Source organism: Electrona antarctica, assembly GCF_951216825.1.
Source record: "Electrona antarctica genome assembly, chromosome: 22".
Lineage (NCBI taxonomy): Eukaryota > Metazoa > Chordata > Actinopteri > Myctophiformes > Myctophidae > Electrona > Electrona antarctica.
The window spans coordinates 32,146,088-32,169,127 of NC_136805.1; the positions used below are offsets into that span (position 1 = coordinate 32,146,088).

Sequence of the window (23,040 nt, forward strand, 5' to 3'; positions counted from 1 at the left end):
TGGTATCTTTTGTGACGGCAGAAAGCAGCAGTAGACTGCTAAATAGCTGCTGCTTTCCCTGCCTAGACAATCAAGGCTTGTGAGTGATCAGACCCATGGGACATACCAAACAACCAGTCTTATCTATCCATCGGCCATCTCTGTGAAGAATTAAGTGTAGGGATGTACCGATGAAACAATTTGGGCGATTTCAATATAATTAATTGCTATTATGGCCGATAACCGATATAACCGATGTCGATATGATCTCATTCTGTATTACATTTTTTGGCCATTATATGAAACGGCTGAATTTGGAAAAAAGCAATGTTATTGAAATGTTGGCTCATATCACAACATAAACAGCTTGAATGTAGTATTTTGCTTTTAAATGTTCCAACTATTTCAAAAGCTTCCCCAGAAAACACTGATATAATTTGCAGCCTTCATCATCACAAAAGGCTTTTTCAGGCGTTTTTAAATTTATTTTTCAACATAATAATAATAAAATGAAATATCTGCTAAATCCGACATATTATTTTACTGATACCGATTACCAATTAATTGGTTTAAGGCCAATATCGGCCGATACCGATGTGTTTGCCGATTAATCTCCCATCACTAATTAAGTGCACATCCATGTTAGTGCTACATGCAGTGGTGCATCAGACAGTGGCTCAGGAGATAGAGCAGCTGATTGGGACACAAACGGTTCCTGGGTTGATACCAGGCTCCTCCCAGGTTATTGTTGAAGTGTCGTTGAACAAGACACTGAACCCTAAACTGCTCCCATCGAGCAAGTCCATTTGAAAAACACGACTCTCTGTCTGGTACGGGATTGGGACAGTGATGGGATTTGTTATGTGGGAGTGGTTTGGTTCAGGGGGTGAAAATCCACTCCTGTGTCAGTCTCCAGTGTGAATGTAATGAAACGGTGCTTTGGATGAAGGCTCTGACTATATAAAGGCACCATTTTATTGAATAAAGTGTCTTGGATTGTAATCATTCCTCAGTGCAGTTGTGTGAGACAGAAAGTCACCTTGCTGGGTTTGTTGAACAGACAGCTTCCTCCTCCCTGACAGAGTGTGTGTGTGTGTGTGTGTGTGTGTGTGTGTGTGTGTGTGTGTGTGTGTGTGTGTGTGTGTGTGTGTGTGTGTGTGTGTGTGTGCGTGTGTGCGTGTGTGCGTGCGTGCGTGCGTGCGTGCGTGCGTGCGTGCGTGCGTGCGTGGGTGGGTGCGTGCGTGCGTGACACCTTGCTAGGTTTGTTGAACAGACAGTTTCCTCCTCCCTGCCACAGGAAGCGCAGGTACTCGTCTATACTGCAGCGGGAGAACTTCCTGGGCAGGTAGTACCTGGAACGACACCATGACGCCCAGGTCAGAGGTCATACGCTATCACATGACCCCCAGGTCAAGCACCCATACGCTATGACTTGAGCCAATTGGCTGCATTCGCAAACAACCCGACTCATGATACTAATGAAGGCTCGGTTGCATTCTGGTCAAACAGAGTCAGGGTGCTGCTATTGGCTCACTGGAAACACTCTGCTACACCAGTACGGGTCTCAAAGTGTCCTTGAGTGGGTTCCAAATGGCCCCACGTATGGGTGTGTAACTTGAGTTATGGGGGTCCTTGAAATCAAAACATTTGAGAACCACTGTACACTAAATGGAACAGAGCCTTAATTAGTATCATCTGTAACAACACCTGTGAAGGAAGTAGGGAAGTGGCTCAGAAGTAGGAAGAGTTATTGTGTGCATAGAGCCTATTAGAGGAAGTACAGTAGGAAGAGTTATTGTGTGCATAGAGCCTATTGGAGGAAGTAGGAAGAGTTATTGTGTGCATAGAGCCTATTAGAGGAAGTATGGAAGAGTTATTGTGTGCATAGAGCCCGACAGCGACATTATCAAACTTGGTGTCTTTGACTTTAAAAAGGTTGAGAATCACTCATCTACACTGCTAACAGTACTGTGCAGGAAACGACAACATGAAGGTTGCTAGCATGAAAACTCTAGGAATCAAACACCTATGAAAAGGTGATAAGACAAAAGTTGTGATTTGCATCACATTGTTATTGCCTCGCTGAATAATAAATCACATGAAACATATTTCTGGGAAACATACAGCCTTCAGATAAAGCCTGAGTGGAAATATTTAAAAAAACAGATTTTGTTGTAGACCATGTTATTAGAGTCTAATAGCAGTCTAACAGTTAAGACCATTACACTGTGTGGACTACATCTGGGCACATACCCCGTGTCCTCCATGATGCAACCCAACCACGGGTCTGGACACCGGCACTCTCCTAAATGAACACACACACACACACACACACACACACACACACACACACACACACACACACACACACACACACACACACACACACACACACACACACACACACACACACACACACACACACACACACACACACACAGTCAAGGCCAGAAAGTCGTTTTTTGCCACTCAGTAGGCGTTCCCGCATAACTTCCGGGTATGATGATGATGTCACACACATACCCTCTACTTATGTTGTGTCTCAGGCACACCCTGGCCTAGACTGTGTCATAACATGAATTGGGGGCTCGCTCAAATGTGTGTTAACTCCTCACTCTTGTCTGGCCCAGTGCGAGTTGGCGTGCGGACTCGGTTACCTGTGGTAGGTGTGGATCTCATTCTGGGAAATGATTTGGCTGGAGAAACACTGTTAACACCTCCTGTGTTCACAAAATACAAATACATGCCCTCAGCCTCATTAGGTCAGTGAGGCAGTACAGGCCTCTTCTCCCAACCGGCCACCACACACCTTCTGTTATTTGTAGTTACTTGCTGTTGCTTTGCTGTTCTCTTGATCCGAGTTAAGTGATTTTGAGTTTGTTAGTTCTCTAACTTCTCTTGAGTATTGTTTATGTTACTTCTACACTCTTGCTTTTAATTGATCTTTTAATTTTTTTTGTTATTCATGTCCTCACTGTATTGCATTAATGTTTATGCCTTGCTTTTCTTTTTTTTCTCCATTGCTCTGTAAAGCACTTTGAGCTGCATTTCATGTCATGAAAGGTGCTATACAAATAAAGTTTTATTATTATTATTATTATTATTATGTATATGATTAATGATACTTAGTAATGATGGAAAGGGGGTGGGAGCAATAAGCTTTGCTTCTTCTCACTCCTTTTGAATTTGCTTTTTTATTATTTTGTACTTATTCTGTCGTTTCTGTTTATATTGTTTTAAATTGCTTATTCAAATAAAGATTTCAATTCAATTCAAAATTATTATTATTAAGGAGGTAATAGATCGTAATAGATCGTATTTGGTTATTTTTGTTAGGTATAAGATATTATTTTTGTTTAGCTCTTGATTTATTACAACATTCATTCTCAGTTATCATTAAGTTTATGAAATTAACTCTATATTGTTATTTCTATTTAGTTAAATGACCTATAACATAAAATTCAACTTTTTCAATTTCTTTTGTGTTTTTGGGGCTCCCAAAAGTGTTTTCTATCCCCACAAATAATATAACCAATTTTGAACAATCAGGCTTTCATATCATATGGGTGCTTTAATGGAAATTGCTCTCAGGAACAGCTCAACTGATTTTGTCCTCATCGTGATGTCATCAATGTCACCCTACTTTGTATAATTCCTCCTCTTCTTCAGTCTTCAGTTCCAAATTTGCATTTCCACTTTGTTTACAATGTCCGCCATTGTTGACATTCCAAGCTGGCATGGAATGGAAACAAGCCTGGTTTTATCTAGCATCAGTATTATAATGACTCAAATATGAAATAATCTGCATATCAGCACCCATACCACCTCAGGACATTGTGGTACTGCAGCTAAAACTGCTTTCAAAGTCCAGAAAGAAATGACAAGGACTGGTTATATCAGTGTGGTGATTGAGGCTCAAACCATTAGAAATAAGTTTGAGGGAAAGACAATATGATATTAAATATTAAAAACAGTTTTAAAATGCATGTTATTTCTGCTTTAATTAATACATATTTATTTTGTACACATTAACCCTTTGTTTGTGTGGCTGTTTGGGAGTTGGGGAAGGCGGGAGCATCTATTCATGTTGTGCCTCGGGCCCCCCTAGACTAGTAACTCATCATAACAAGGAGGCATACAGCAGGGCTTACATAGCCAACCCTGCAGAACCAAGAGGAGCAGCCATTAGGGAGCTTCCTACCTGCAGCGGGTCTCGCCTTATTCCACATCATCCCGAGGTTAAGACCCAGCGTCTGACACAGAGTGATGGCCATAGGACCCACGTTTCCATACTGGAATGAGCACGCACGCACGCACGCACGCACGCACGCACACACTCGCACACACACACACACACACACACACGCACGCACGCACACGCACACGCACACGCACACGCACACACACACACACACACACACGAGGGAGTGGTTAACCAGGCTACGAAAATCTCAGGAGTGGATATGGATCATAAAATTCATATGATTATATTGAGAGATCTAAAGGTCAGAGGTGCTTTGACGAATGACTGTGAGCTTCATTTCCCATGATGACCCTCTACCAGCCAGAACTGCAAAGAGTGGCAGAAAAAGAAAAACGGTAGAAAAACAAATAAGGGCATTCGCCCCTTCCGGTTGGCCCCTAACTAAACTATCAAATGAACGGAATTAAGTAATTAACGTCCGGAGACTCCCGTCCAGGACAGACCATAGGGACAGACAGACGTCTCCTCCTCAGCAGACTATGCTCAGATCGGAGGCCATTTTATTTGGCGTTGGGAAACCGTTGTGACCCTTACTTGTCGGACGGATTTCCCAATGGTCAGCAGGTCCCTTCCTACTTCTAGGCTGTTGATCACAGTGAAAATAAGAGTGCTTCTTTCAGGGAGAAGCATTTAGAAAAACGTCATGTACAAAATGTTAGTACTGTAGACTCCCAAACTCCCAAACTCATTCAAACACGACAGCCACACACACACTAGTGTTACCTCATTCACACCACCGCTCCTGGTGGGTGAACAGATGCCACCAATGTATGCTGTCCCACTGCGGCTATTCAGGAACGTCCTCCCGCTGCGAGAGAGAGAGAGAGAGAGAGAGAGAGAGAGAGAGAGAGAGAGAGAGAGAGAGAGAGAGAGAGAGAGAGAGAGAGACAGAAGACCTTTTGTCAGGCTGAAACTTTGGTTTTCTAATAAATATTTGTTTTGGTATACATACTGTTTTTCATTGGTTCTCAAACAGTGTCATGCCATGGACCCCCAAATTGATGTGCAATTCATATGACCCATATCTGAACATATGTTGTGCCAGGGACCGCCGTACGGGAAGATTTGTAGAAAAACAATGTATTCACAATGTTTCAAAAATACTTAAAATAGCAGATGTACAGATGTAAATAATTCAGAACTAGCAGATGTACAAACTGTGTGCTTGCGGTTTTTGAATAGCCAAAGTATAAAATATGGATAAAGTGGTTAAAATGCTTGTTGTGCTATAGTACAGTAGTAGTATAGTACAGTTTAGCTGGTGACCTCCTTCCTCCCCCCGCCCTCCCCAAGGACCCCGCTTTGAGCACCACTGCTCTAGCTCAGTGGTTCTTTGACCTTTACATTTATTTATATTTATTTATATCAAATTCAACAAATTAGCCAATGTTTGACCAGTTTTTGTAGTATAGTTTGTTGAATACTTGCAGCCTTTTTTTCTGTGTCTTTAAAGTCATTAAATTATCAAACACTGTCATCTGGGGAAGCGAGAAGAGGTGTGTGGTGTCGCTGTGGGGGCGTTAACTCACGAGAAGAGGTGTGTGGCGTCGCTGTGGGGGTGGTTAACTCACGAGAAGAGATGTGTGGCGTCGCTGTGGGGGAGGTGAACTCACAAGAAGAGGTGTGTGGCGTCGCTGTGGGGGAGTTAACTCACGAGAAGAGGTGTGTGGCGTCGCTGTGGGGGGGTTAACTCACGAGAAGAGGTGTGTGGCGTCGCTGTGGGGGGGTTAACTCACGAGAAGAGGTGTGTGGCGTCGCTGTGGGGGGGTTAACTCACGAGAAGAGGTGTGTGGCGTCGCTGTGGGGGGGGTTAACTCACAAGAAGAGGTGTGTGGCGTCGCTGTGGGGAGGTGAACTCACGAGAAGAGGTGTGTGGCGTCGCTGTGGGGGAGGTGAACTCACGAGAAGAGGTGTGTGGCGTCGCTGTGGGGAGGTGAACTCACGAGAAGAGGTGTGTGGCGTCGCTGTGGGGGTGGTTAACTCACGAGAAGAGGTGTGTGGCGTCGCTGTGGGGGGGGGTTAACTCACGAGAAGAGGTGTGTGGCGTCGCTGTGGGGGAGGTTAACTCACAAGAAGAGGTGTGTGGCGTCGCTGTGGGGGTGGTTAACTCACAAGAAGAGGTGTGTGGCGTCGCTGTGGGGGGGTTAACTCACGAGAAGAGGTGTGTGGCGTCGCTGTGGGGGGGGGGGGGGGTGAACTCACGAGAAGAGGTGTGTGGCGTCGCTGTGGGGGAGGTGAACTCACGAGAAGAGGTGTGTGGCGTCGCTGTGGAGGGGGGGTGAACTCACGAGAAGAGGTGTGTGGTGTCGCTGTGGGGGTGTTAACTCACGAGAAGAAGTGTTTGGCGTCGCTGTGGGGGTGGTTAACTCACAAGAAGAGGTGTGGGGGGGGGGGGGGGGGTGAACTAACTCACGAGAAGAGGTGTGTGGCGTCGCTGTGGGGAGGTGAACTCACGAGAAGAGGTGTGTGGCGTCGCTGTGGGGGAGGTTAACTCACGAGAAGAGGTGTGTGGCGTCGCTGTGGGGGAGGTGAACTCACGAGAAGGTGTGTGGCGTCGCTGTGGGGGAGGTGAACTCACGAGAAGAGGTGTGTGGCGTCGCTGTGGGGAGGTGAACTCACGAGAAGAGGTGTGTGGCGTCGCTGTGGGGGTGGTTAACTCACAAGAAGAGGTGTGGGGGAGGGGGGGGGGGGTGAACTAACTCACGAGAAGGTGTGTGGCGTCGCTGTGGGGGAGGGGGGTGAACTAACTCACGAGAAGAGGTGTGTGGCGTCGCTGTGGCGGAGGGGGGGTGAACTAACTCACGAGAAGAGGTGTGTGGCGTCGCTGTGGCGGAGGGGGGGGTGAACTAACTCACGAGAAGAGGTGTGTGGCGTCGCTGTGGGGGAGGGGGGGTGAACTAACTCACGAGAAGAGGTGTGTGGCGTCGCTGTGGGGGAGGGGGGGTGAACTAACTCACGAGAAGAGGTGTGTGGCGTCGCTGTGGCGGAGGGGGGGTGAACTAACTCACGAGAAGGTGTGTGGCGTCGCTGTGGGGGAGGGGGGGTGAACTAACTCACGAGAAGGTGTGTGGCGTCGCTGTGGGGGAGGGGGGGTGAACTAACTCACGAGAAGAGGTGTGTGGCGTCGCTGTGGGGGTGGTTAACTCACGAGAAGAGGTGTGTGGCGTCGCTGTGGGGGTGGTTAACTCACGAGAAGAGGTGTGTGGCGTCGCTGTGGGGGGGGGGGTGAACTCACGAGAAGAGGTGTGTGGCGTCGCTGTGGGGGAGGTTAACTCACGAGAAGGTGTGTGGCGTCGCTGTGGGGGAGGTGAACTCACGAGAAGAGGTGTGTGGCGTCGCTGTGGGGAGGTGAACTCACGAGAAGAGGTGTGTGGCGTCGCTGTGGGGGTGGTTAACTCACAAGAAGAGGTGTGGGGGAGGGGGGGGTGAACTAACTCACGAGAAGAGGTGTGTGGCGTCGCTGTGGGGGAGGGGGGTGAACTAACTCACGAGAAGGTGTGTGGCGTCGCTGTGGCGGAGGGGGGGTGAACTAACTCACGAGAAGAGGTGTGTGGCGTCGCTGTGGCGGAGGGGGGGTGAACTAACTCACGAGAAGAGGTGTGTGGCGTCGCTGTGGCGGAGGGGGGGTGAACTAACTCACAAGAAGGTGTGTGGCGTCGCTGTGGGGGAGGGGGGGGTGAACTAACTCACGAGAAGGTGTGTGGCGTCGCTGTGGGGGAGGGGGGGTGAACTAACTCACGAGAAGAGGTGTGTGGCGTCGCTGTGGCGGAGGGGGGGTGAACTAACTCACGAGAAGAGGTGTGTGGCGTCGCTGCGCTCCTTGACGCTCTCCCTCCGGTACTTCATGAAGTCGCGCAGGGTCAGCAGGGGGTCGTCTCCCACAGACACCATGTTGTGGGAGGACCACGTCTCCATGGCAACCAGCACGATGCGCGTGTTCAGCTGCTCCTTGTAGATCTGACAGAGAGAGAGAGAGAGAGAGAGGGGGGGGGGTTGAGCTACTCCTTGTCCTTGACTCATAGCCAGTTACGCACACATCATACTAAATACTATACAGCTTGTGCTTGTAAAAACGCCCCGCTTCTGTGACCAACGCGGAAGTGCCTCTCGCCTACAATATCTGCGGACTGTGTTTTTGGCACCGAGCAAGCTAAAGCGTTTTGAGCTGCATAGTATTTCGAATGATGCGTCACACACCCATCACCACAATAGGCTTCATGAACAGCAGCCATATTGGAAAGAAATGTTGCCTCTTAACATTTTGTTATGGGGTTTTGAGAACCACTGTTTGAGAACCACTGCGCTACATTATTTTCTACAGGAAGTATAGTGTAGGGAACAGTTGTTTGCAATTAACCACACACACGGCAGAATAGTGTCCCTATTCTTGCGGACACCTGTTGTGTACCACTCTCGTCAACAAGGTGCCATTAAACGGGAGCAAATATATAAGGGAGTGAGGAGGTGCTCTTACCGCGTCAGCCATGTTGACCACCGCTTTGGCAAAGTTCCTGGTCTGAGAGACTGACCGACGCAGCTGGACAAACTATGAACAGGTGAGAGGAGAGGAGAGAAGAGGAGAGGATTCATGATTTCAGATTGTTCATTCTTTATTGCTTCAATGCACTACAGTATTTGGCTTTCATCATTGTTGCATGTAACACCTTGGAAAGTCTAAATACTGTTAGGGTTCCGACACATTTGTTTTTAAAACATTACAAACACGACTTATGTTACATATTTCGTGTAAATGTTATGCATGTTTTGGAAAAAATCAATAGCCAAAAACCCTTTGGCTATTGATGGGAACCCTTAACTGCAATTTCAAAACAGCACCAAACTGGGACAAAGCCAAAAGTATGAGGAGGACATTAAATGAATGAAGAGTTGTGTGTACCGTACGTACCAGGTCGTGGTCATTGATGACCATCAACTCGATATACTTGGTTTCTGTCTGGACGGTGCGCTGGTTCCGCCGCACCTGTAGAGGACAGCATCACACACACACACACACACAAACACACGCACGCGCATGCACGCACACACCGTTGAAGCTATTTCGAAGTAGCCTGGCGCAGCCAGACTCATAGCGAGGATGAAGCGTCAGTGAATCCTCGCTATGAGTCTGGCCGCGCCAGGCTAACTTCGAAGCTCCTCTCATAATAATTCAAACGGGGACAATGAAGCAGGCCTTTCATCACACCTTCTCGCGCACGTGTCGCGTGCACGTCTCGTTCTCTCACACACACACGTCAGGACTCTGCATGTGTCCTTGTCGGTGCACGACTCAGTCGTGCAGCGTGTGTGAAAAGCTAGATTCTCCACATCTCCCACAGCTCTGATTACCCCAGGTGTTCTGTCTACATCTCCCACAGCTCTGATTACCCCAGGTGTTCTGTCTACATCTCCCACAGCTCTGATTACCCCAGCCAGGTGTTCACTGTGACTGCCTTGGAGGGGAACGGCACCCTCCCTCCCTCTATGGAAACGTATCATTGGCTGGGTTTCTCCATTACATATCAGTATTGTTAAACATTGATTGTTTGTGTGTGTCTGTACTGTATGTTCTGCTGAAGCATAGCGCCGGTACAAGTATAATGCACACAAAAAACAGCACTGTCAGGTGAATAGTCTCTCTCTCTCTCTGTGTGCACGTGCGTGCGTGCGTGTGTGTGTGACTGTGTGCACAGTGCACACCATTTGTGAACATACAGTATGTGTCACTGATAGGGCTCTATAAAATACTGGGATTGGGTCTGGTTTGGTGTATTATCGTCATTGTGATAGAAAGTTTTGCCGTTATTTGTCACACCTCATCTGCTATCTGGCTGCAAACAGAAGATTAACAAACCTGAACAGACGAAATGTGAAAAGGGAACGTGCTGAGAAAATAAAACTGTGAGCACGGCAGGAGCCTTGGTAGCTGTGATTGGGTGTCACTGCTTCTGACAATATTCGAGAATACGCAAAAGGTTTTACAGCCACGGAATATATTGTCCATTTTTAACCACTGTAAACTTGGCATTCATATTTTTGGGCATAGTCACTACAGCCAAAACAAGATCCTATATTATAGGCAGCCAATGCGTTGTGGGCTTGTAGATTTGTGACATTTTCATTTTTGAAAAACCTTCATCAAATCTTTACAAATTAATGCAAATAGATTTTTCTCCTTTTGGACAAAATATCGGTCAAAAAACATCAGTATATAGGGTGGACTTTCCGAAATCGAGATCTGCATTGGACCCAAACATCTACCATCCGTCAGGCACTACAAGTGATGGCATCTCTAACTCAGAGAGTGTACAAATGGGACTATGGCAGGCCTTGAAATTAAAACGTTTTGAGAATCGGTCAGGACATTGTAAAGCAGACGTCCACATACCAGTGTGATATAATTCAAAAAATCACACTCGTGTGAAGTGAGCAGAGACAGACAGACATACACGCAAAGCTGTTCCGGAAACGGTTCCAAAATGGGATGGAACCGATTCCGGTCTCTAAAACGTTGGATCCGACTGTCGTGAGTGGAGAGGTGACCTGTCTTTTGGAGCGCCTCAGGCCCTCTGAAGAGGCCGTTGTGTTGACAGGTTGGGACGAGTCATCATCTTCCAGCGGTGTCTCCCAGTCCCGTGCGTCCTCCTCGTGTCCTTCACTGTGGCCGTCTGCCTCGCCGCCACGCCCCGTCCAGTTCCCCTGCTCGCAACCTGACAGCCAGCCGTGTGTGTGTGCGCGCACACGCACGCACATGCCGAGAAAAACATTTAAGAGGGAGTAAGAGATGAGGATGCAATTGAAGATGAATGGATAAGAGTAAGAAATGTATTAGAAGTGAGTAAAGGCCTAATCATCCTCCAGTTTTAGGTGATAAGGTGGTCACCAAAAACTACAACATGACGTCATGCCGCGGTGATAAGCGACTCACCGTTCACCCAAACACATCTCTCTGTTTTTACTGACCACCGTTTCGGTGGTCACCTTATCACCTAAAACTGGAGTATGAATAGGCCTTAAAGGGAAACTTCACCCTTTTTGCAAAAAAATATATGTTAATGACGTTTAGAAGATTTAGAACACTTTCCTGGGGGTCTTTATGTGTGTAATATGTGGTTTTAGATATTTTAGATTTTAGCAGTGAGCCCAGTGTCTCTGATGTCATGGACACTGGGCTCACTTACTTCCTGGACTACATGTTGTCTCAGTAAGACAGCCCTCCCCCTATCCACAAGGAGGAGCAGTGCACCAAAGCATTATGGGACATGTAGTCCAGGAAGGAAGTGAGCCCAGTGTCGATGACATAAGAGACACTGGGCTCACTGCTAAAATCTAAAATATCTAAAACCACATAAAGACCCCCAGGAAAGTGTTCTAAATCTTCTAAATGTCATTAACATATATTATTTTGTAAAAAGGGTGAAGTGTCCCTTTAAGGGTATGGGTCTGCAATGGATACAGTAAAGCTGCCAGCATAGGCAGCAGGAGAGGCGTCCTTCTCACATGCCCCATTTTCCTGTACAACTTGCTGTACGTACCGTTCTCATTCTTGGCGTAATAGTCGAGTACAGAAACTTGCTACTCACGTGAGATATGACAGTTAGCACACGCAGACAGACTAGGCATTTGGTGGTGAAGAGCACTGCCTCACAGAAAGGTTAGTCAATGTCAAAGTGATAAAGCTGTCAGAGTTCAGAGATAGTAGATAGATAGACAGACGACGGACAGACAGACAGACAGACAGACAGACATAAACAGATTGTTTGGAGGTCAAACAGGTACCTGGACAGGCTGTCAGGTCAATATCAGCCATACGATACACCATATGGTCCGTTTCCTCCTGGACACAAGACACAGAGAGAGACAGAAGGAGAGAGACAGAGAGGAGGCCAAACAAAACAATTATTGGCAATTAAACTATCTCCCACATAGTGGCGTCTCTCTCTCCTCTGAGTGGGAAGGCAGCAGCCTGCCAGGGCGGGGGTGGTGGGCGGTGTTTGTGTTTGCTTGTCTCGGACTTTCAAAGTGTACTCGTGTGAAAACAAGGCCGATGTCGGGCCGGCCTCAATGGGACGCAAAGTGCACTAATCCATAATTCAGCAGCGGGGGCCGGGCCTTGTCATAATGGCAATAACACTCACCGCCCGGGCACGGTGACACGCGCGCTCAGCTCGGCAAGGCGGATAAATACTTTATGAAAAGGACCTGTCTGAGGAGCTAGTGAGAGGAGAAGAGAGGCGGAGAGAGAGAGACGCAGAGAACTCGAGATGGAATTGTGAGATTATTGATCCCATCCCTCTCTCCGGTCTATGTAACTGAGCTACGTCTCGATGGAGTGGATGATCCTTAATGGAAAAAGTAGAGGCTCAGCCTATATTCCATCCACCCCCACTCTGCTTTCTATAGCTCGCTCCGTCCTGTACAGTAAAGGTCTGTACTCGGTGGTAATTTAAGTCAGAAAAGAGTGTACACTGACTGGATGGACGTGGGGTCCATTTGGTTCCAGTTCCAGATTTTACTGTGACATTGTGTTGTCAAGACCTTTATTTTCTTCTCAGATCAAAGATATGTGTTTTTTTGTAATGAAGTTCGTTAAATAGAGTGCTTCTGTATTTTTAATTAAAACATTATGCCTTGTCTCCTTCTCTAAGTGCTTTTCCCTTTTGTTCTAATCTAGAGTCTATGGAAGACTAATATCCACAGTGCATTCTCTGGGAGAAATTATCTGTCCAGTTTAATTGCTGGATGGATATCTGGAGGATACCGTTTACACCAGAAGAATGAGTTTGCATGTAAATTCATCGGTTCATCGTTCATAAGGGGGGGGGGGGGATTACACTTTCTTTTTGGTACTCATTATTTCTTCTTTAAATCAAATGTTCTCTCTGTCTGAACGAGAGTTAAGGCCAATCGAGGCCATGCGTGCTTTGTATTGAAATTGAAATGCAATAAATATGTGCCTCTGCACATCTGATACTGTAAATGGCAGTGTAGTTTGTAAATTCCTATAGTTTCATGAGCAACTTTACCAATTTACATTTTAATCAGCTGGGCCAAAGAAAGGATTCACTAAGCAGCTCAGCCGGCCAGGAATCCAAGGAAAGGGATTAAGTCAGAAACCCGGTCTTTCAAGAGAATACATTTAATCGTTTTTCTTTTCATTGTCAATTCCCCATGTGTGCTGTGTCCTGATAACCTTTATTTAACCCGTACAAATCACACCCATGTGAACTGAGCGGTGCAACTATACTAGACCAAAGTCTCTTTGGGAGAGCGTGACCCACACAGAGGTTCACGGCACGCCATCACCCCCAGATTCCCTCCCAAAGTCCGACAAGGACACAATCCCTGCCAGCTTTCCATCCCCAAACACAGCCAATTATATCCATTGGTTGCACAAACACTGTTCAAGGGTCTGCCATTAGAATAGTCACACCAGGCAGGGTCACATGGGGCACCCGGGGCCCACCCCACACGAGTAACGGCCAAGCTACACCAGGCTTTTCGTGCACAAAACGCGCGCGTTTACCCCTGCGCGTGCGTTTAATTTAGGTCCAGTCCTATTTTAAAAAACGCACACGCGGGCCGAGAAAAGCCTGGTGTAGCTTGGCCGTTAATCCAATCTGCAATACACCAAACTTGGCGCAAACACTGTTCAGGGCTCTGCCATGGCAATAGTCAGGGGCCACATGTGGCAGCAGTGGTACTGCAGTGTTAAACACTGCAACAGCAACACAGCAACCGTCACAGAGGTCTGGCCATTTGAGCCAGACCTCTGTGACGCACAGTGACGGTTGCTTTGATCAGCATGATATACTGTAGCACAGGAAAATCTAGATCGAGCAAGTTGCCCAAAATAGGGACACCACCAGGGTTAATATGGCATCACACAGTCTACATTTCCCAAAAGGAACTAATGTCAGTCTAGCAAATCGTTTTACCTGTAAGCTACCCGGCTGCCATTAGAATGGAGGTTCTTTTGAGCAATATCGCTGAACCATTGACATTATAATTCTCATCGCCATGTGCCCTTCCTTCCCCTTCAGCTCTAATGTGATGCATCATGACTCTCATAATAACAATACTTTGATGAGGGCGTGCTTAATAAGGATTGTGTATCAACTCAATACTTTTTCAGCTCACAGATAGAGTGACGCTGTCTGCAGTGCTGGGAAGACCGAAAGAGATGAGGAGAGAGAGAGACAAGGCTGGGTTTCAACTGGACAGACAAAGATAGAGAGGGGGGGGTGGAAGAAAGAAAGAGGGACAGTACAAGACTAGGGTAGGAATGGAATGGAATATCACCTCATAATTGCAGAGATCTGCTCAATGTTCTGTTCAACTATTTTCTCTCACTGGGAAACCTTTGGTTTCTGTGCTATTTTTGTCATTTGGAATTTTATTATATCTCTCTGATTCAAATTCTTATGTTGAATGTTATTGTGAAAAATATAGTAGCGAAAGATTAAATAACTAAATAAAAAATAACTTTTGTTAAATCGAAAAAGTTACACAATAGGGCCCTATCTTGCCTTACCATTTATCCCTAAACTTCTTTGCCATTTTTCTAAAAACATTTTGAAATGGTTCAACTAGCACTAGCCAATCTACATCGACATTGTAGATTGGCTATTTGAAATAATTAAAAAAGTTTTTTTTAAATAATAAAAAAATGGCAAAGAAATGTAGGGATAAGGGGTAAGGCAGCATGCAAGATATGGCCCTATGGGCAGCTCCATTTTCGTTCGATCTTTCTAAATACACTGTTTGGGGATTTAGCAGTGGGGAAGGGGTGTTCCCCCACTAAAGTTGGTATATTGGTTACCTGTCTAAATCCCTAAAACACCTCCGTTACCCATTATATTATGCATAGGTGTGGTTTGGGCATTACAATAATTGAACCAATCACCAGTCCACGTGCCATTGCCTTTAAGAGATCCCATATCCGTTGCCCGTTATGCCCAGTTCTATATTGCTTCATAGCCTTACGGTCTATAGCCCATGGAAGAGTGATGTGCTGCTGCCTTGAAGTCTCACTTGTGATGCACCCTGCCCCCCCTTCGTTTGGTATATAGATTGTGCGTGTAGGCCGTCTGTACGGAACGGTATGAAGCGAAAAGGAAAGTTCGGTAAACCGAATTAAACCCCATTTGCTGTGCTGGTGATGAACTAAACACGTGCCAACACGCCCATGACCACACCTCTAGGCGCAAATACCGGTGTCGGCTAAATAGATAGCGGTTGACGGCGCTGGACCAAAATACCATTAAGGGACATAGCAAGCTCCTATACTCGTAATTTTAGGGCCGCGGCTGCATTGCGGGCTGCGTCGCGGGAAACGGCGGCGACGAAATTGGAGCCCTATAACTTTAACTTTGATCTCACTCACCGTGGCCCACACCTTGGCAACACCGGAGCGCTCTTCCCCATTGTTTCTAACAGCAATCACTTTCATTCAGTCGAGTCATGTTTCATCAGGCCACACACCATGAAATGAGCTCTTATCTTTTGTCACGTCTCTTTATGGACAGTGTGAGAGCTTGGAAGCAGATGGAAGCGGTTTGGCACCAATCCATTCAGCACTGTGTTGAATTGGTCTGCATTATTATGAATCATGTTATGTGGCAATATAATTTCTGTACACAACAACATAATCAAGTGACAAATGTTAATGCATTAATCCATAACTTTTATTTTTTTGTGTGTGATTGTAATGTTATTTTGAACAATGGTAGATTTTGTAAATACAATATAACTAACGCATGCTTTTATAATTTGAGACATTTATATCCTGTGTTTGGTTAGGACAACAGTTGACAAGTGGTTTTGCATGAAGCTCAATATACTGTATCCTCTGCCCATTGAGCACCTCCTATGCCCATCTTTGAGTATTTGTGTAAACACAAACATTGAGACAAAAGTGTGTAAACACAAACGCTGAAGACAAAAGTGAGGACGCAAATTGTGATTGGCCGTCGTGATTGGGTGGGAGATGTGCCATTGATTGAGAATGAGATGATGGACAGTATGATGACGTATGATGATAAGAGAAGAGTGCCCCCTCACTTCACACAGGTGTGATTATGTTTCTCTATTATGTTTCTAAAGTAACCTTGAACTTTATAGCTCAACTAAGGGACCCAGGTTTGGATCCCGAGTAGGGATTTGACCCCGAAGCCCCAACCCTTGTTTTCTGGGAGATATAAACTTGATTTGGAGGCTAGTGATCCCGCAAAACACAACAACAATACCTTGTATAGGAGATCATACGAAAGGCCATGTCTCTCTGATGAAACCAACAACACAGTCCACCACCACTCACCTCCTCGTTGTCATAGAGAAGAGGCTCGATCCCATAGGAGAACTTCCCATCTGAGAACATCCCCCTGCACACAACACACAAAAAACACAGAAACATTAGTTCACAAAGGGTACTACAGGATAGGTTGCATCAGTTAACCACTTTAAGCCCTACTGTAGAGGAGGGGGGGAAACCAAGTACAGACCCCTAGGGCACTGCTTCTCAATCTTTTCTGGATCAGTGCCCACTTGGAAATTGCGAACTTCACGGCCCGACCCATCTGACCACTTAACCAGGGCGGCCACTCGGCTGGCATGATGGGATCTCAGGCATTTTAGCCAGCCGTGGCATTTTCAGATCAATATTAATGATCAATCAATTTCTTGTGTTGCCCCTTGGAACAATGGAACTCGCGGGTGGACTTCTTATTTTTCGGTATCACTTCTTTATAATAGTGTTATATTATCATTAACCCATTTAGGACTGAGGCCGATTCTAAAAACACCTTCTAAGTTTTCGGAAAAACTTCAAATATTTATTCAAAGATTACAAAAATGTTATGTTGCTGTACAGAACCCAAAAAGGTGGTTCCCGTCTTGAAGGGTAAAAACCCAAAAACTGGGCTTCCCATCCTAAATGGGTTAAAATACTAGTGTTTTGCTAATTGTTTGGGGGCTCACCAGTGGACCCCGTCCCACAGGTTGAGCATCGCTGCCCCAGGGGGGGGGACACCTGTCTGACTAATAGGGTTTAAGTGGTTGGTGGTCTGGCAAGTTAAACACATAAACTTGACATTACTGACAATCATTTTCCATAAGCATAGTGTGGTCTGTTTGATCTTCCAGGAAGTCCTTGGACTCCATTAATTCCAGTCTTCTACTTCTGTCGGCTGTTTTCCCCATCAGGACTCACCACAGGGGACAATCTGTTTCTGTTCTCTGCATCTTCCTCCATCACTCCAGCCATATCGTTGCTGTCGCCTGTCGGTCAGAAACCTCTTATCTCCATAGTTCCTTTTTTTGAGGGGCGCTAGCCCCTCCTATGCACAGCTTTGTGTGTATGAGCTGTGTTTGTGTTCGTCAGCACGGAATGTGATGATTAGATTGGCTGAGCACGGAATGTGATGTATGATGATAAGAGTGCCCCTCACTTTACAGAGTGTGATCTTTATTTAATGGCCTACTACTTCATCATACAAGAGTGTCGCACAAAAGTAGTGAAAATAGCAGATCTACAAGCTCACAACACCTCTCAATGCTCTCCCCAGGTTGACTGAAGGAGAGTAGCGCCCAGGATTACAGTTTAGGCACCGGGTGAAAAAATGGGTTACAAAATCGTGGGATAAAACTTAAAAAAAAAAGAAATCTCAATTATTATTTTATTACATTTTACAAAACACAAGTCACTAACGGAAGAGTGATCTCTGACAATGGCTGTGTGTGTGTGTGTGTGTGTGTGTGTGTGTGTGTGTGTGTGTGTGTGTGTGTGTGTGTGTGTGTGTGTGTGTGTGTGTAAACTCACCGCAGGCCATGGCAGGTTGACAAGGCTGCCCAGGAGCCTGGCACCCCACGCACACGCCCGTGGTAGTAACAGTGCTCACCCCCCTGTGGACGCACACGCACACGCACACGCACACACACACACACACACACACACACACACACAGTTGAAAAAGTACTCGGTATGCAGAATGTCCCACGTTTTCAAACGTATACAAATCTTCTGAAAGTAGCAGATGTACGTGACGCATTTTAGGAATAGTTTTACTGAGATTATGTTTAGGAATAAGGTTAGATTTAGGCATAGTGCTGTGTTACTGTTGTTAAGTTTAGGAATACCTGGTGATGTTTAGTTTAGTTTAGTTTATTTCGAACCTTTCACATGTATAACAATACATAATACATTATACACTTGAGTGGCCCGAAAAGGTGTAGGCTGAAGCTAAAAGCTTATAATTGCCTACCCTATTGGTTTACAGAACCAAATAAAAAAGAAATAATAATAATAATGATAATAAAGCTGACAAAACTGTCAGACAGTAAACTAAGAAAATAACATAATAATAGTAATAATAATAATAATAATAATAATAATAATAATAATAATAATAATAATAATAATAATAATAATAATAATAATAATAATAATAATAATAATGAAATGAGTTTGTGTATGGCATGATAAGACTCAGACCTCTATAGATTGCTTCTTTGTAATATTTATACATTACTTATTAATAATTGCATTTGTATATTAAATGTATTTAATTATTTGGTTTTAATATTTACTATTACTTATTTCTAACTAGGATAATCTAATGTTTTATATCTATTTATTACTTTGGATTTAAACATTTGTTTGAATTTGGTGACTGATGAGCACATTTTCAGATCCTTATCCAGGCTGTTCCATAGACGCACCCCTCTTACGGATAAGCACTTGTCTTTGGTGTTGGTTAATGCGTTGTTTCTCTTAAATACACCAGTTCCCCTGAGTTTGTACTTGGTCTCTCGTGCTTTGAACAGCTCCTGCATGCAGGGTGGAAGAATATTGTGGTGGGCCTTGTACATTATTATAGCAGTGTTTAGATCAACTAGGTCTTCTAATTTTAGGGTTTTATTTTTAATGAAGAGTGGATTGGTTGGCTCTAGGTAGTCCGATTTATTTATTAATCTTATGGCTTTTTTTTGTAACAGAAATACAGGATTAACGTTAGTTTTATATGCACTCATACTTCCACACAGTAAGTTAGGTATGGAAGTATGAGGGAGCAGTACAGCAGATAAAGTGAACTGTGGTTGACAATGGGTTTCAATTTGTATAGTATAGCAATTGTTTTGGATATTTTTGACTTTGTGTTATCTATGTGTGGTTTCCAACAGAGTTTGTTATCTATAATGATACCCAAGAATTTGTGTTCATTGACTTGTTCGATTTCCACATTTTGGATTGTTAGTTTGACCGGTTTATCTATTTTTCTATTACAAAAGAGAATATATTTGGTTTTACTGAGATTTAGTGATAGTTTATTGGTGTCAAACCATTTTTTTAGGATTTGTAATTCTTTTTCAACTGCATGGAGGAGCTGTTCAAGATCTCTTCCTGAACTATATAGGCTGGTGTCATCAGCAAATAAAACATACTTAAGTTGAGTTAGTGCTTCACCTATATCATTTATATATATAAACAGCTTGGGGCCCAATACAGAACCCTGGGGAACTCCATGTGTAATATTTAGTTGGTCTGAGTCAACATCATTCACATGCATGACCATTCCGAGGTTGCCGGATTTGACCCAAAATTTATGATTATCAACAACAGATAAATATTGGCTAAATCGGTCCAGCTCAGTGGCCTTGTGGTTAGAGTGTCCACCCTGAGACTGGGAGGTCCGGGTTCAAACCCTGGCCGGGTCATACCAAAGAGTCTGAAAAATTGGAACCAGTGCCTCCCTGCTTGGCACTCAGCATCAAGGGTCCCTGAGACATACTAGAGTCATGTCCAAGGGGTGTACTTATACTTCAAGCTGCCTCACGCTACAGAAACAGGAGATAGGCTCCTGCCCTATGGGCCTCATGGCTCGGCAAGGCTTACTAAATGCCATCAGTTAAAGTCATCTTTATTTGTCGATACCGATATTGACCGATAACTGCAAATATCGGCCGATATGTAAATGGTGCCTTTTATATAGCGCTTTTATCCAAAGTGCTTTACATGGATTGTGCATTACATTCACCCATTCGCACGCACATTCACACACCGATATGTGGCCGATATACTGTTGCAACTAACAGGAAGGTTAACATGCATGCTGGTCCCAGTGCAACAGCTCTGGTGTGAAACCAGCTGAGAAACAAAACACCACCAGGCTGTAATGTGACGTGTAGATGTTGTAGAGATAGTTAGTATACAGTATACGTTCGCTGTCACCGGCCGGAAACCACAGGGTATATCCGAAACCGTTTCTTTACAGGAAATGGAAAAAAGAACCTGTGTTGTTCCGATGGATCCAATGTAATTAACCTGTGTTGTTCCGATGGATCCAATGTAATTAACCTGTGTTGTTCCGATGGATCCAATGTAATTACTGTACTGTATTATTTAGTCACAAGCTTTTTTTCCCCGGACACCGATACTTCAGTGCTGTAAGTGATGTTTTTCTTTTGTTTAATTAAGTGTTAAATAGCCTCACCTCTAGTTGTTATATCGCGACCTGGGAAAAAAAAGCATTTTCAGGTGGGGATACCAATTGTATCCATACTTCCGTAGCAGACAAAATTGCACTATAAATGTGAAGCTGATAAATGGATTCTCACTCCAGTCCTGATTGGATTAAATTGCATGGTTATCCACCTAAAATATATTCTCGTCTCTCTAAACTAAAGACTCGAGCTGGAGAGACTGTGAGACCCCCGTTACTGAATAGAACAAAATATAGAGCTTTAACATATAAAAATACTTTATTTAAAAAAAAGAATACCTTTAAGACTAACAGAAGCATCGCATCCCAGTGTACAGGGTTTCATTTTCTAGGGTAGGGGATTGGGGGGAGGGGGGAGATCCATTCCATGCTTCTGATTTACTGGGTCATTCATTTTTATGGCCGGTGGGGATTAGCCTATGTTCTACACTGCTTCTTGTCACACTGAATTAAATCATGTATCTGCATTCCCTTTTTTTGGAAATGAGGACTGTCTTGAGATGTTAGAAATAATCTATTTTTGATTTGACAGACGCCGGGCTGTGAGATCGCCAAAGGAGCAGTTACTTGCAAAGGGGGCATCAGTAATTTGCAGGTCGGTTTCACCCGCATGCTTATCAGTGCCAGCGCCATGCTAGCTTGACTGCAGTAATCAGCTGAAGAGGCAGGGCTGCTGCTCCAGGCTGTGGAGGAGGGTTAAAGTGTACGTGACTGTGATTGATGGCACTATAATCCCACCTGGATAGGATCCCTGATGAATGGGCGTCTAATGGCACTGCAGGGCAGTTGGAACAATCCTTGATTACATATCAGTGTCCGTCCGGTTACCCAGCTTAGACGGATTGGCCATTTTCCACTGCACTCCACTCCACCCGGCTCCACTTGACTTTTTGGGGGTTTTCCATTCCATTAGGCAAAAGTACCTGGTGCTCTTCAGTCCTCAATCCATTCCAGGTAACTAAAATGTGACTAAAACTAAATGAAAATTATTCAAAAGACTATCATTAAAACTAAAATCAAAATTTGCTATCAAAATCAACACTGGATGACAGACTGGGTGCCATCTGCTCTTTTCTTTCCTCCCTATTGAGACCCGAGACCAAGATTGTACAAATGTCTACTTTTTTTTTTTTTAACATCTGTTTATTATGAATTTTTGGTATACAGGCATTTCAGTAATATTTAAGCAACAAGTTACAGATTGGTCAAAAAAATAGCAGAAACATACAAACAAAACAAGACTTACAATAATAAAAGACAAAACATAACCGTCAAAGAAAAAGACAAAAACAATAAAATAATAACCGACATGGCTGATGACTACACCGCACTCCGAGGACAGAAACAACATCACAACACAATCTAAAAAACATTTACATTAATTAGATGACATTACGGGGCAGAACAATATCGTATTCAATCACTTCAGTCCAACACAACAAGCATCTCAATAATGGGTGACCAGATTCTTTGAAATAAGGGTTCCCTTTTCGACAGGGTAAATCAAATTTTCTCCAAATGCAGCACTCCTCCCAGCTCCCTTAGCCACATATCAACTGTCGGAGGTTTATCCGACTTCCAGGCCTGTAGTATTAACTTCTTAGCTAGCAGTGTACAAATGTCTTCTAAATCATTACAGTTTCTATGTCAGTGGTTCTCTACTAAACTAAAAACGAAACTATTTCATGTCAAGGACCCCGAAGATTTAATTGGCCTCCGACCCCCATCTGAAAATATGTTGTTCCAGGGACCTCCCAGAAGGAAAGATTTGAGTGGAAAACGTTCACCGTGAAAGAATATAAGATTTGCACACGTTTTCACGATTTTGTTACCTGCGGGCCACATTAGGTGAAGGTGGGGGCCGCATGTGGCCCCCGGGCCGCCAGTTTCCCATGTATGGAATAGACTGCCTGCTGGCTGCGCTGCAGGGCACACTATCAATGACGGAAAACGACACCTAACTGCAGCTACTGTCGGAGCTCTGAGGAGCGCACTGACACCGAGGCCACTTTCACCAGGGAAAACAAAAGAGAGACATAGCGGTGAATCGGAATCAGCTTTCTGATTTCAGAAGTAAAACAGTTGGTGAAATTAGTTTTTGTTCATAGTTCCCATCGTGTCATTTTTCCAGAAAAAAAGGGAAGGAGAGAGGAAGGTAGGAAAGAATTGATCGCTTTTGCCACAAAATAAAATGTTTCAGATATTTAGAAGCTTGTTTCACAGACGGCACAGTCCCATAGGCCAGGGTGTTGAAGATGGATAAATACTGTAGATTTCATATGCAACTTCAAGACCAAATCT

At 44.7% G+C, this 23,040-nt stretch overlaps 1 protein-coding gene across 2 annotated transcripts in view; it reads right to left on the bottom strand.

Annotated features, from left to right (window-relative positions):
- LOC306914881 (disintegrin and metalloproteinase domain-containing protein 11-like) overlaps positions 1 to 23,040 on the bottom strand; it is a 79,182-nt gene that overhangs the window by 21,402 nt on the left and 34,740 nt on the right. For both annotated transcript variants that reach the window (XM_079492102.1, XM_079492103.1), the window contains exons 5-15: positions 18,060 to 18,142; positions 16,560 to 16,623; positions 12,020 to 12,077; positions 10,784 to 10,950; positions 9,150 to 9,224; positions 8,718 to 8,789; positions 8,034 to 8,200; positions 4,967 to 5,051; positions 4,181 to 4,271; positions 2,233 to 2,284; positions 1,232 to 1,331 (exon numbers count right to left, since the gene is read on the bottom strand). In XM_079492102.1, coding sequence (XP_079348228.1) covers positions 1,232 to 1,331; positions 2,233 to 2,284; positions 4,181 to 4,271; positions 4,967 to 5,051; positions 8,034 to 8,200; positions 8,718 to 8,789; positions 9,150 to 9,224; positions 10,784 to 10,950; positions 12,020 to 12,077; positions 16,560 to 16,623; positions 18,060 to 18,142 — 1,014 coding nt within the window. The remainder of the gene's footprint in view (positions 1 to 1,231; positions 1,332 to 2,232; positions 2,285 to 4,180; positions 4,272 to 4,966; positions 5,052 to 8,033; positions 8,201 to 8,717; positions 8,790 to 9,149; positions 9,225 to 10,783; positions 10,951 to 12,019; positions 12,078 to 16,559; positions 16,624 to 18,059; positions 18,143 to 23,040) is intronic.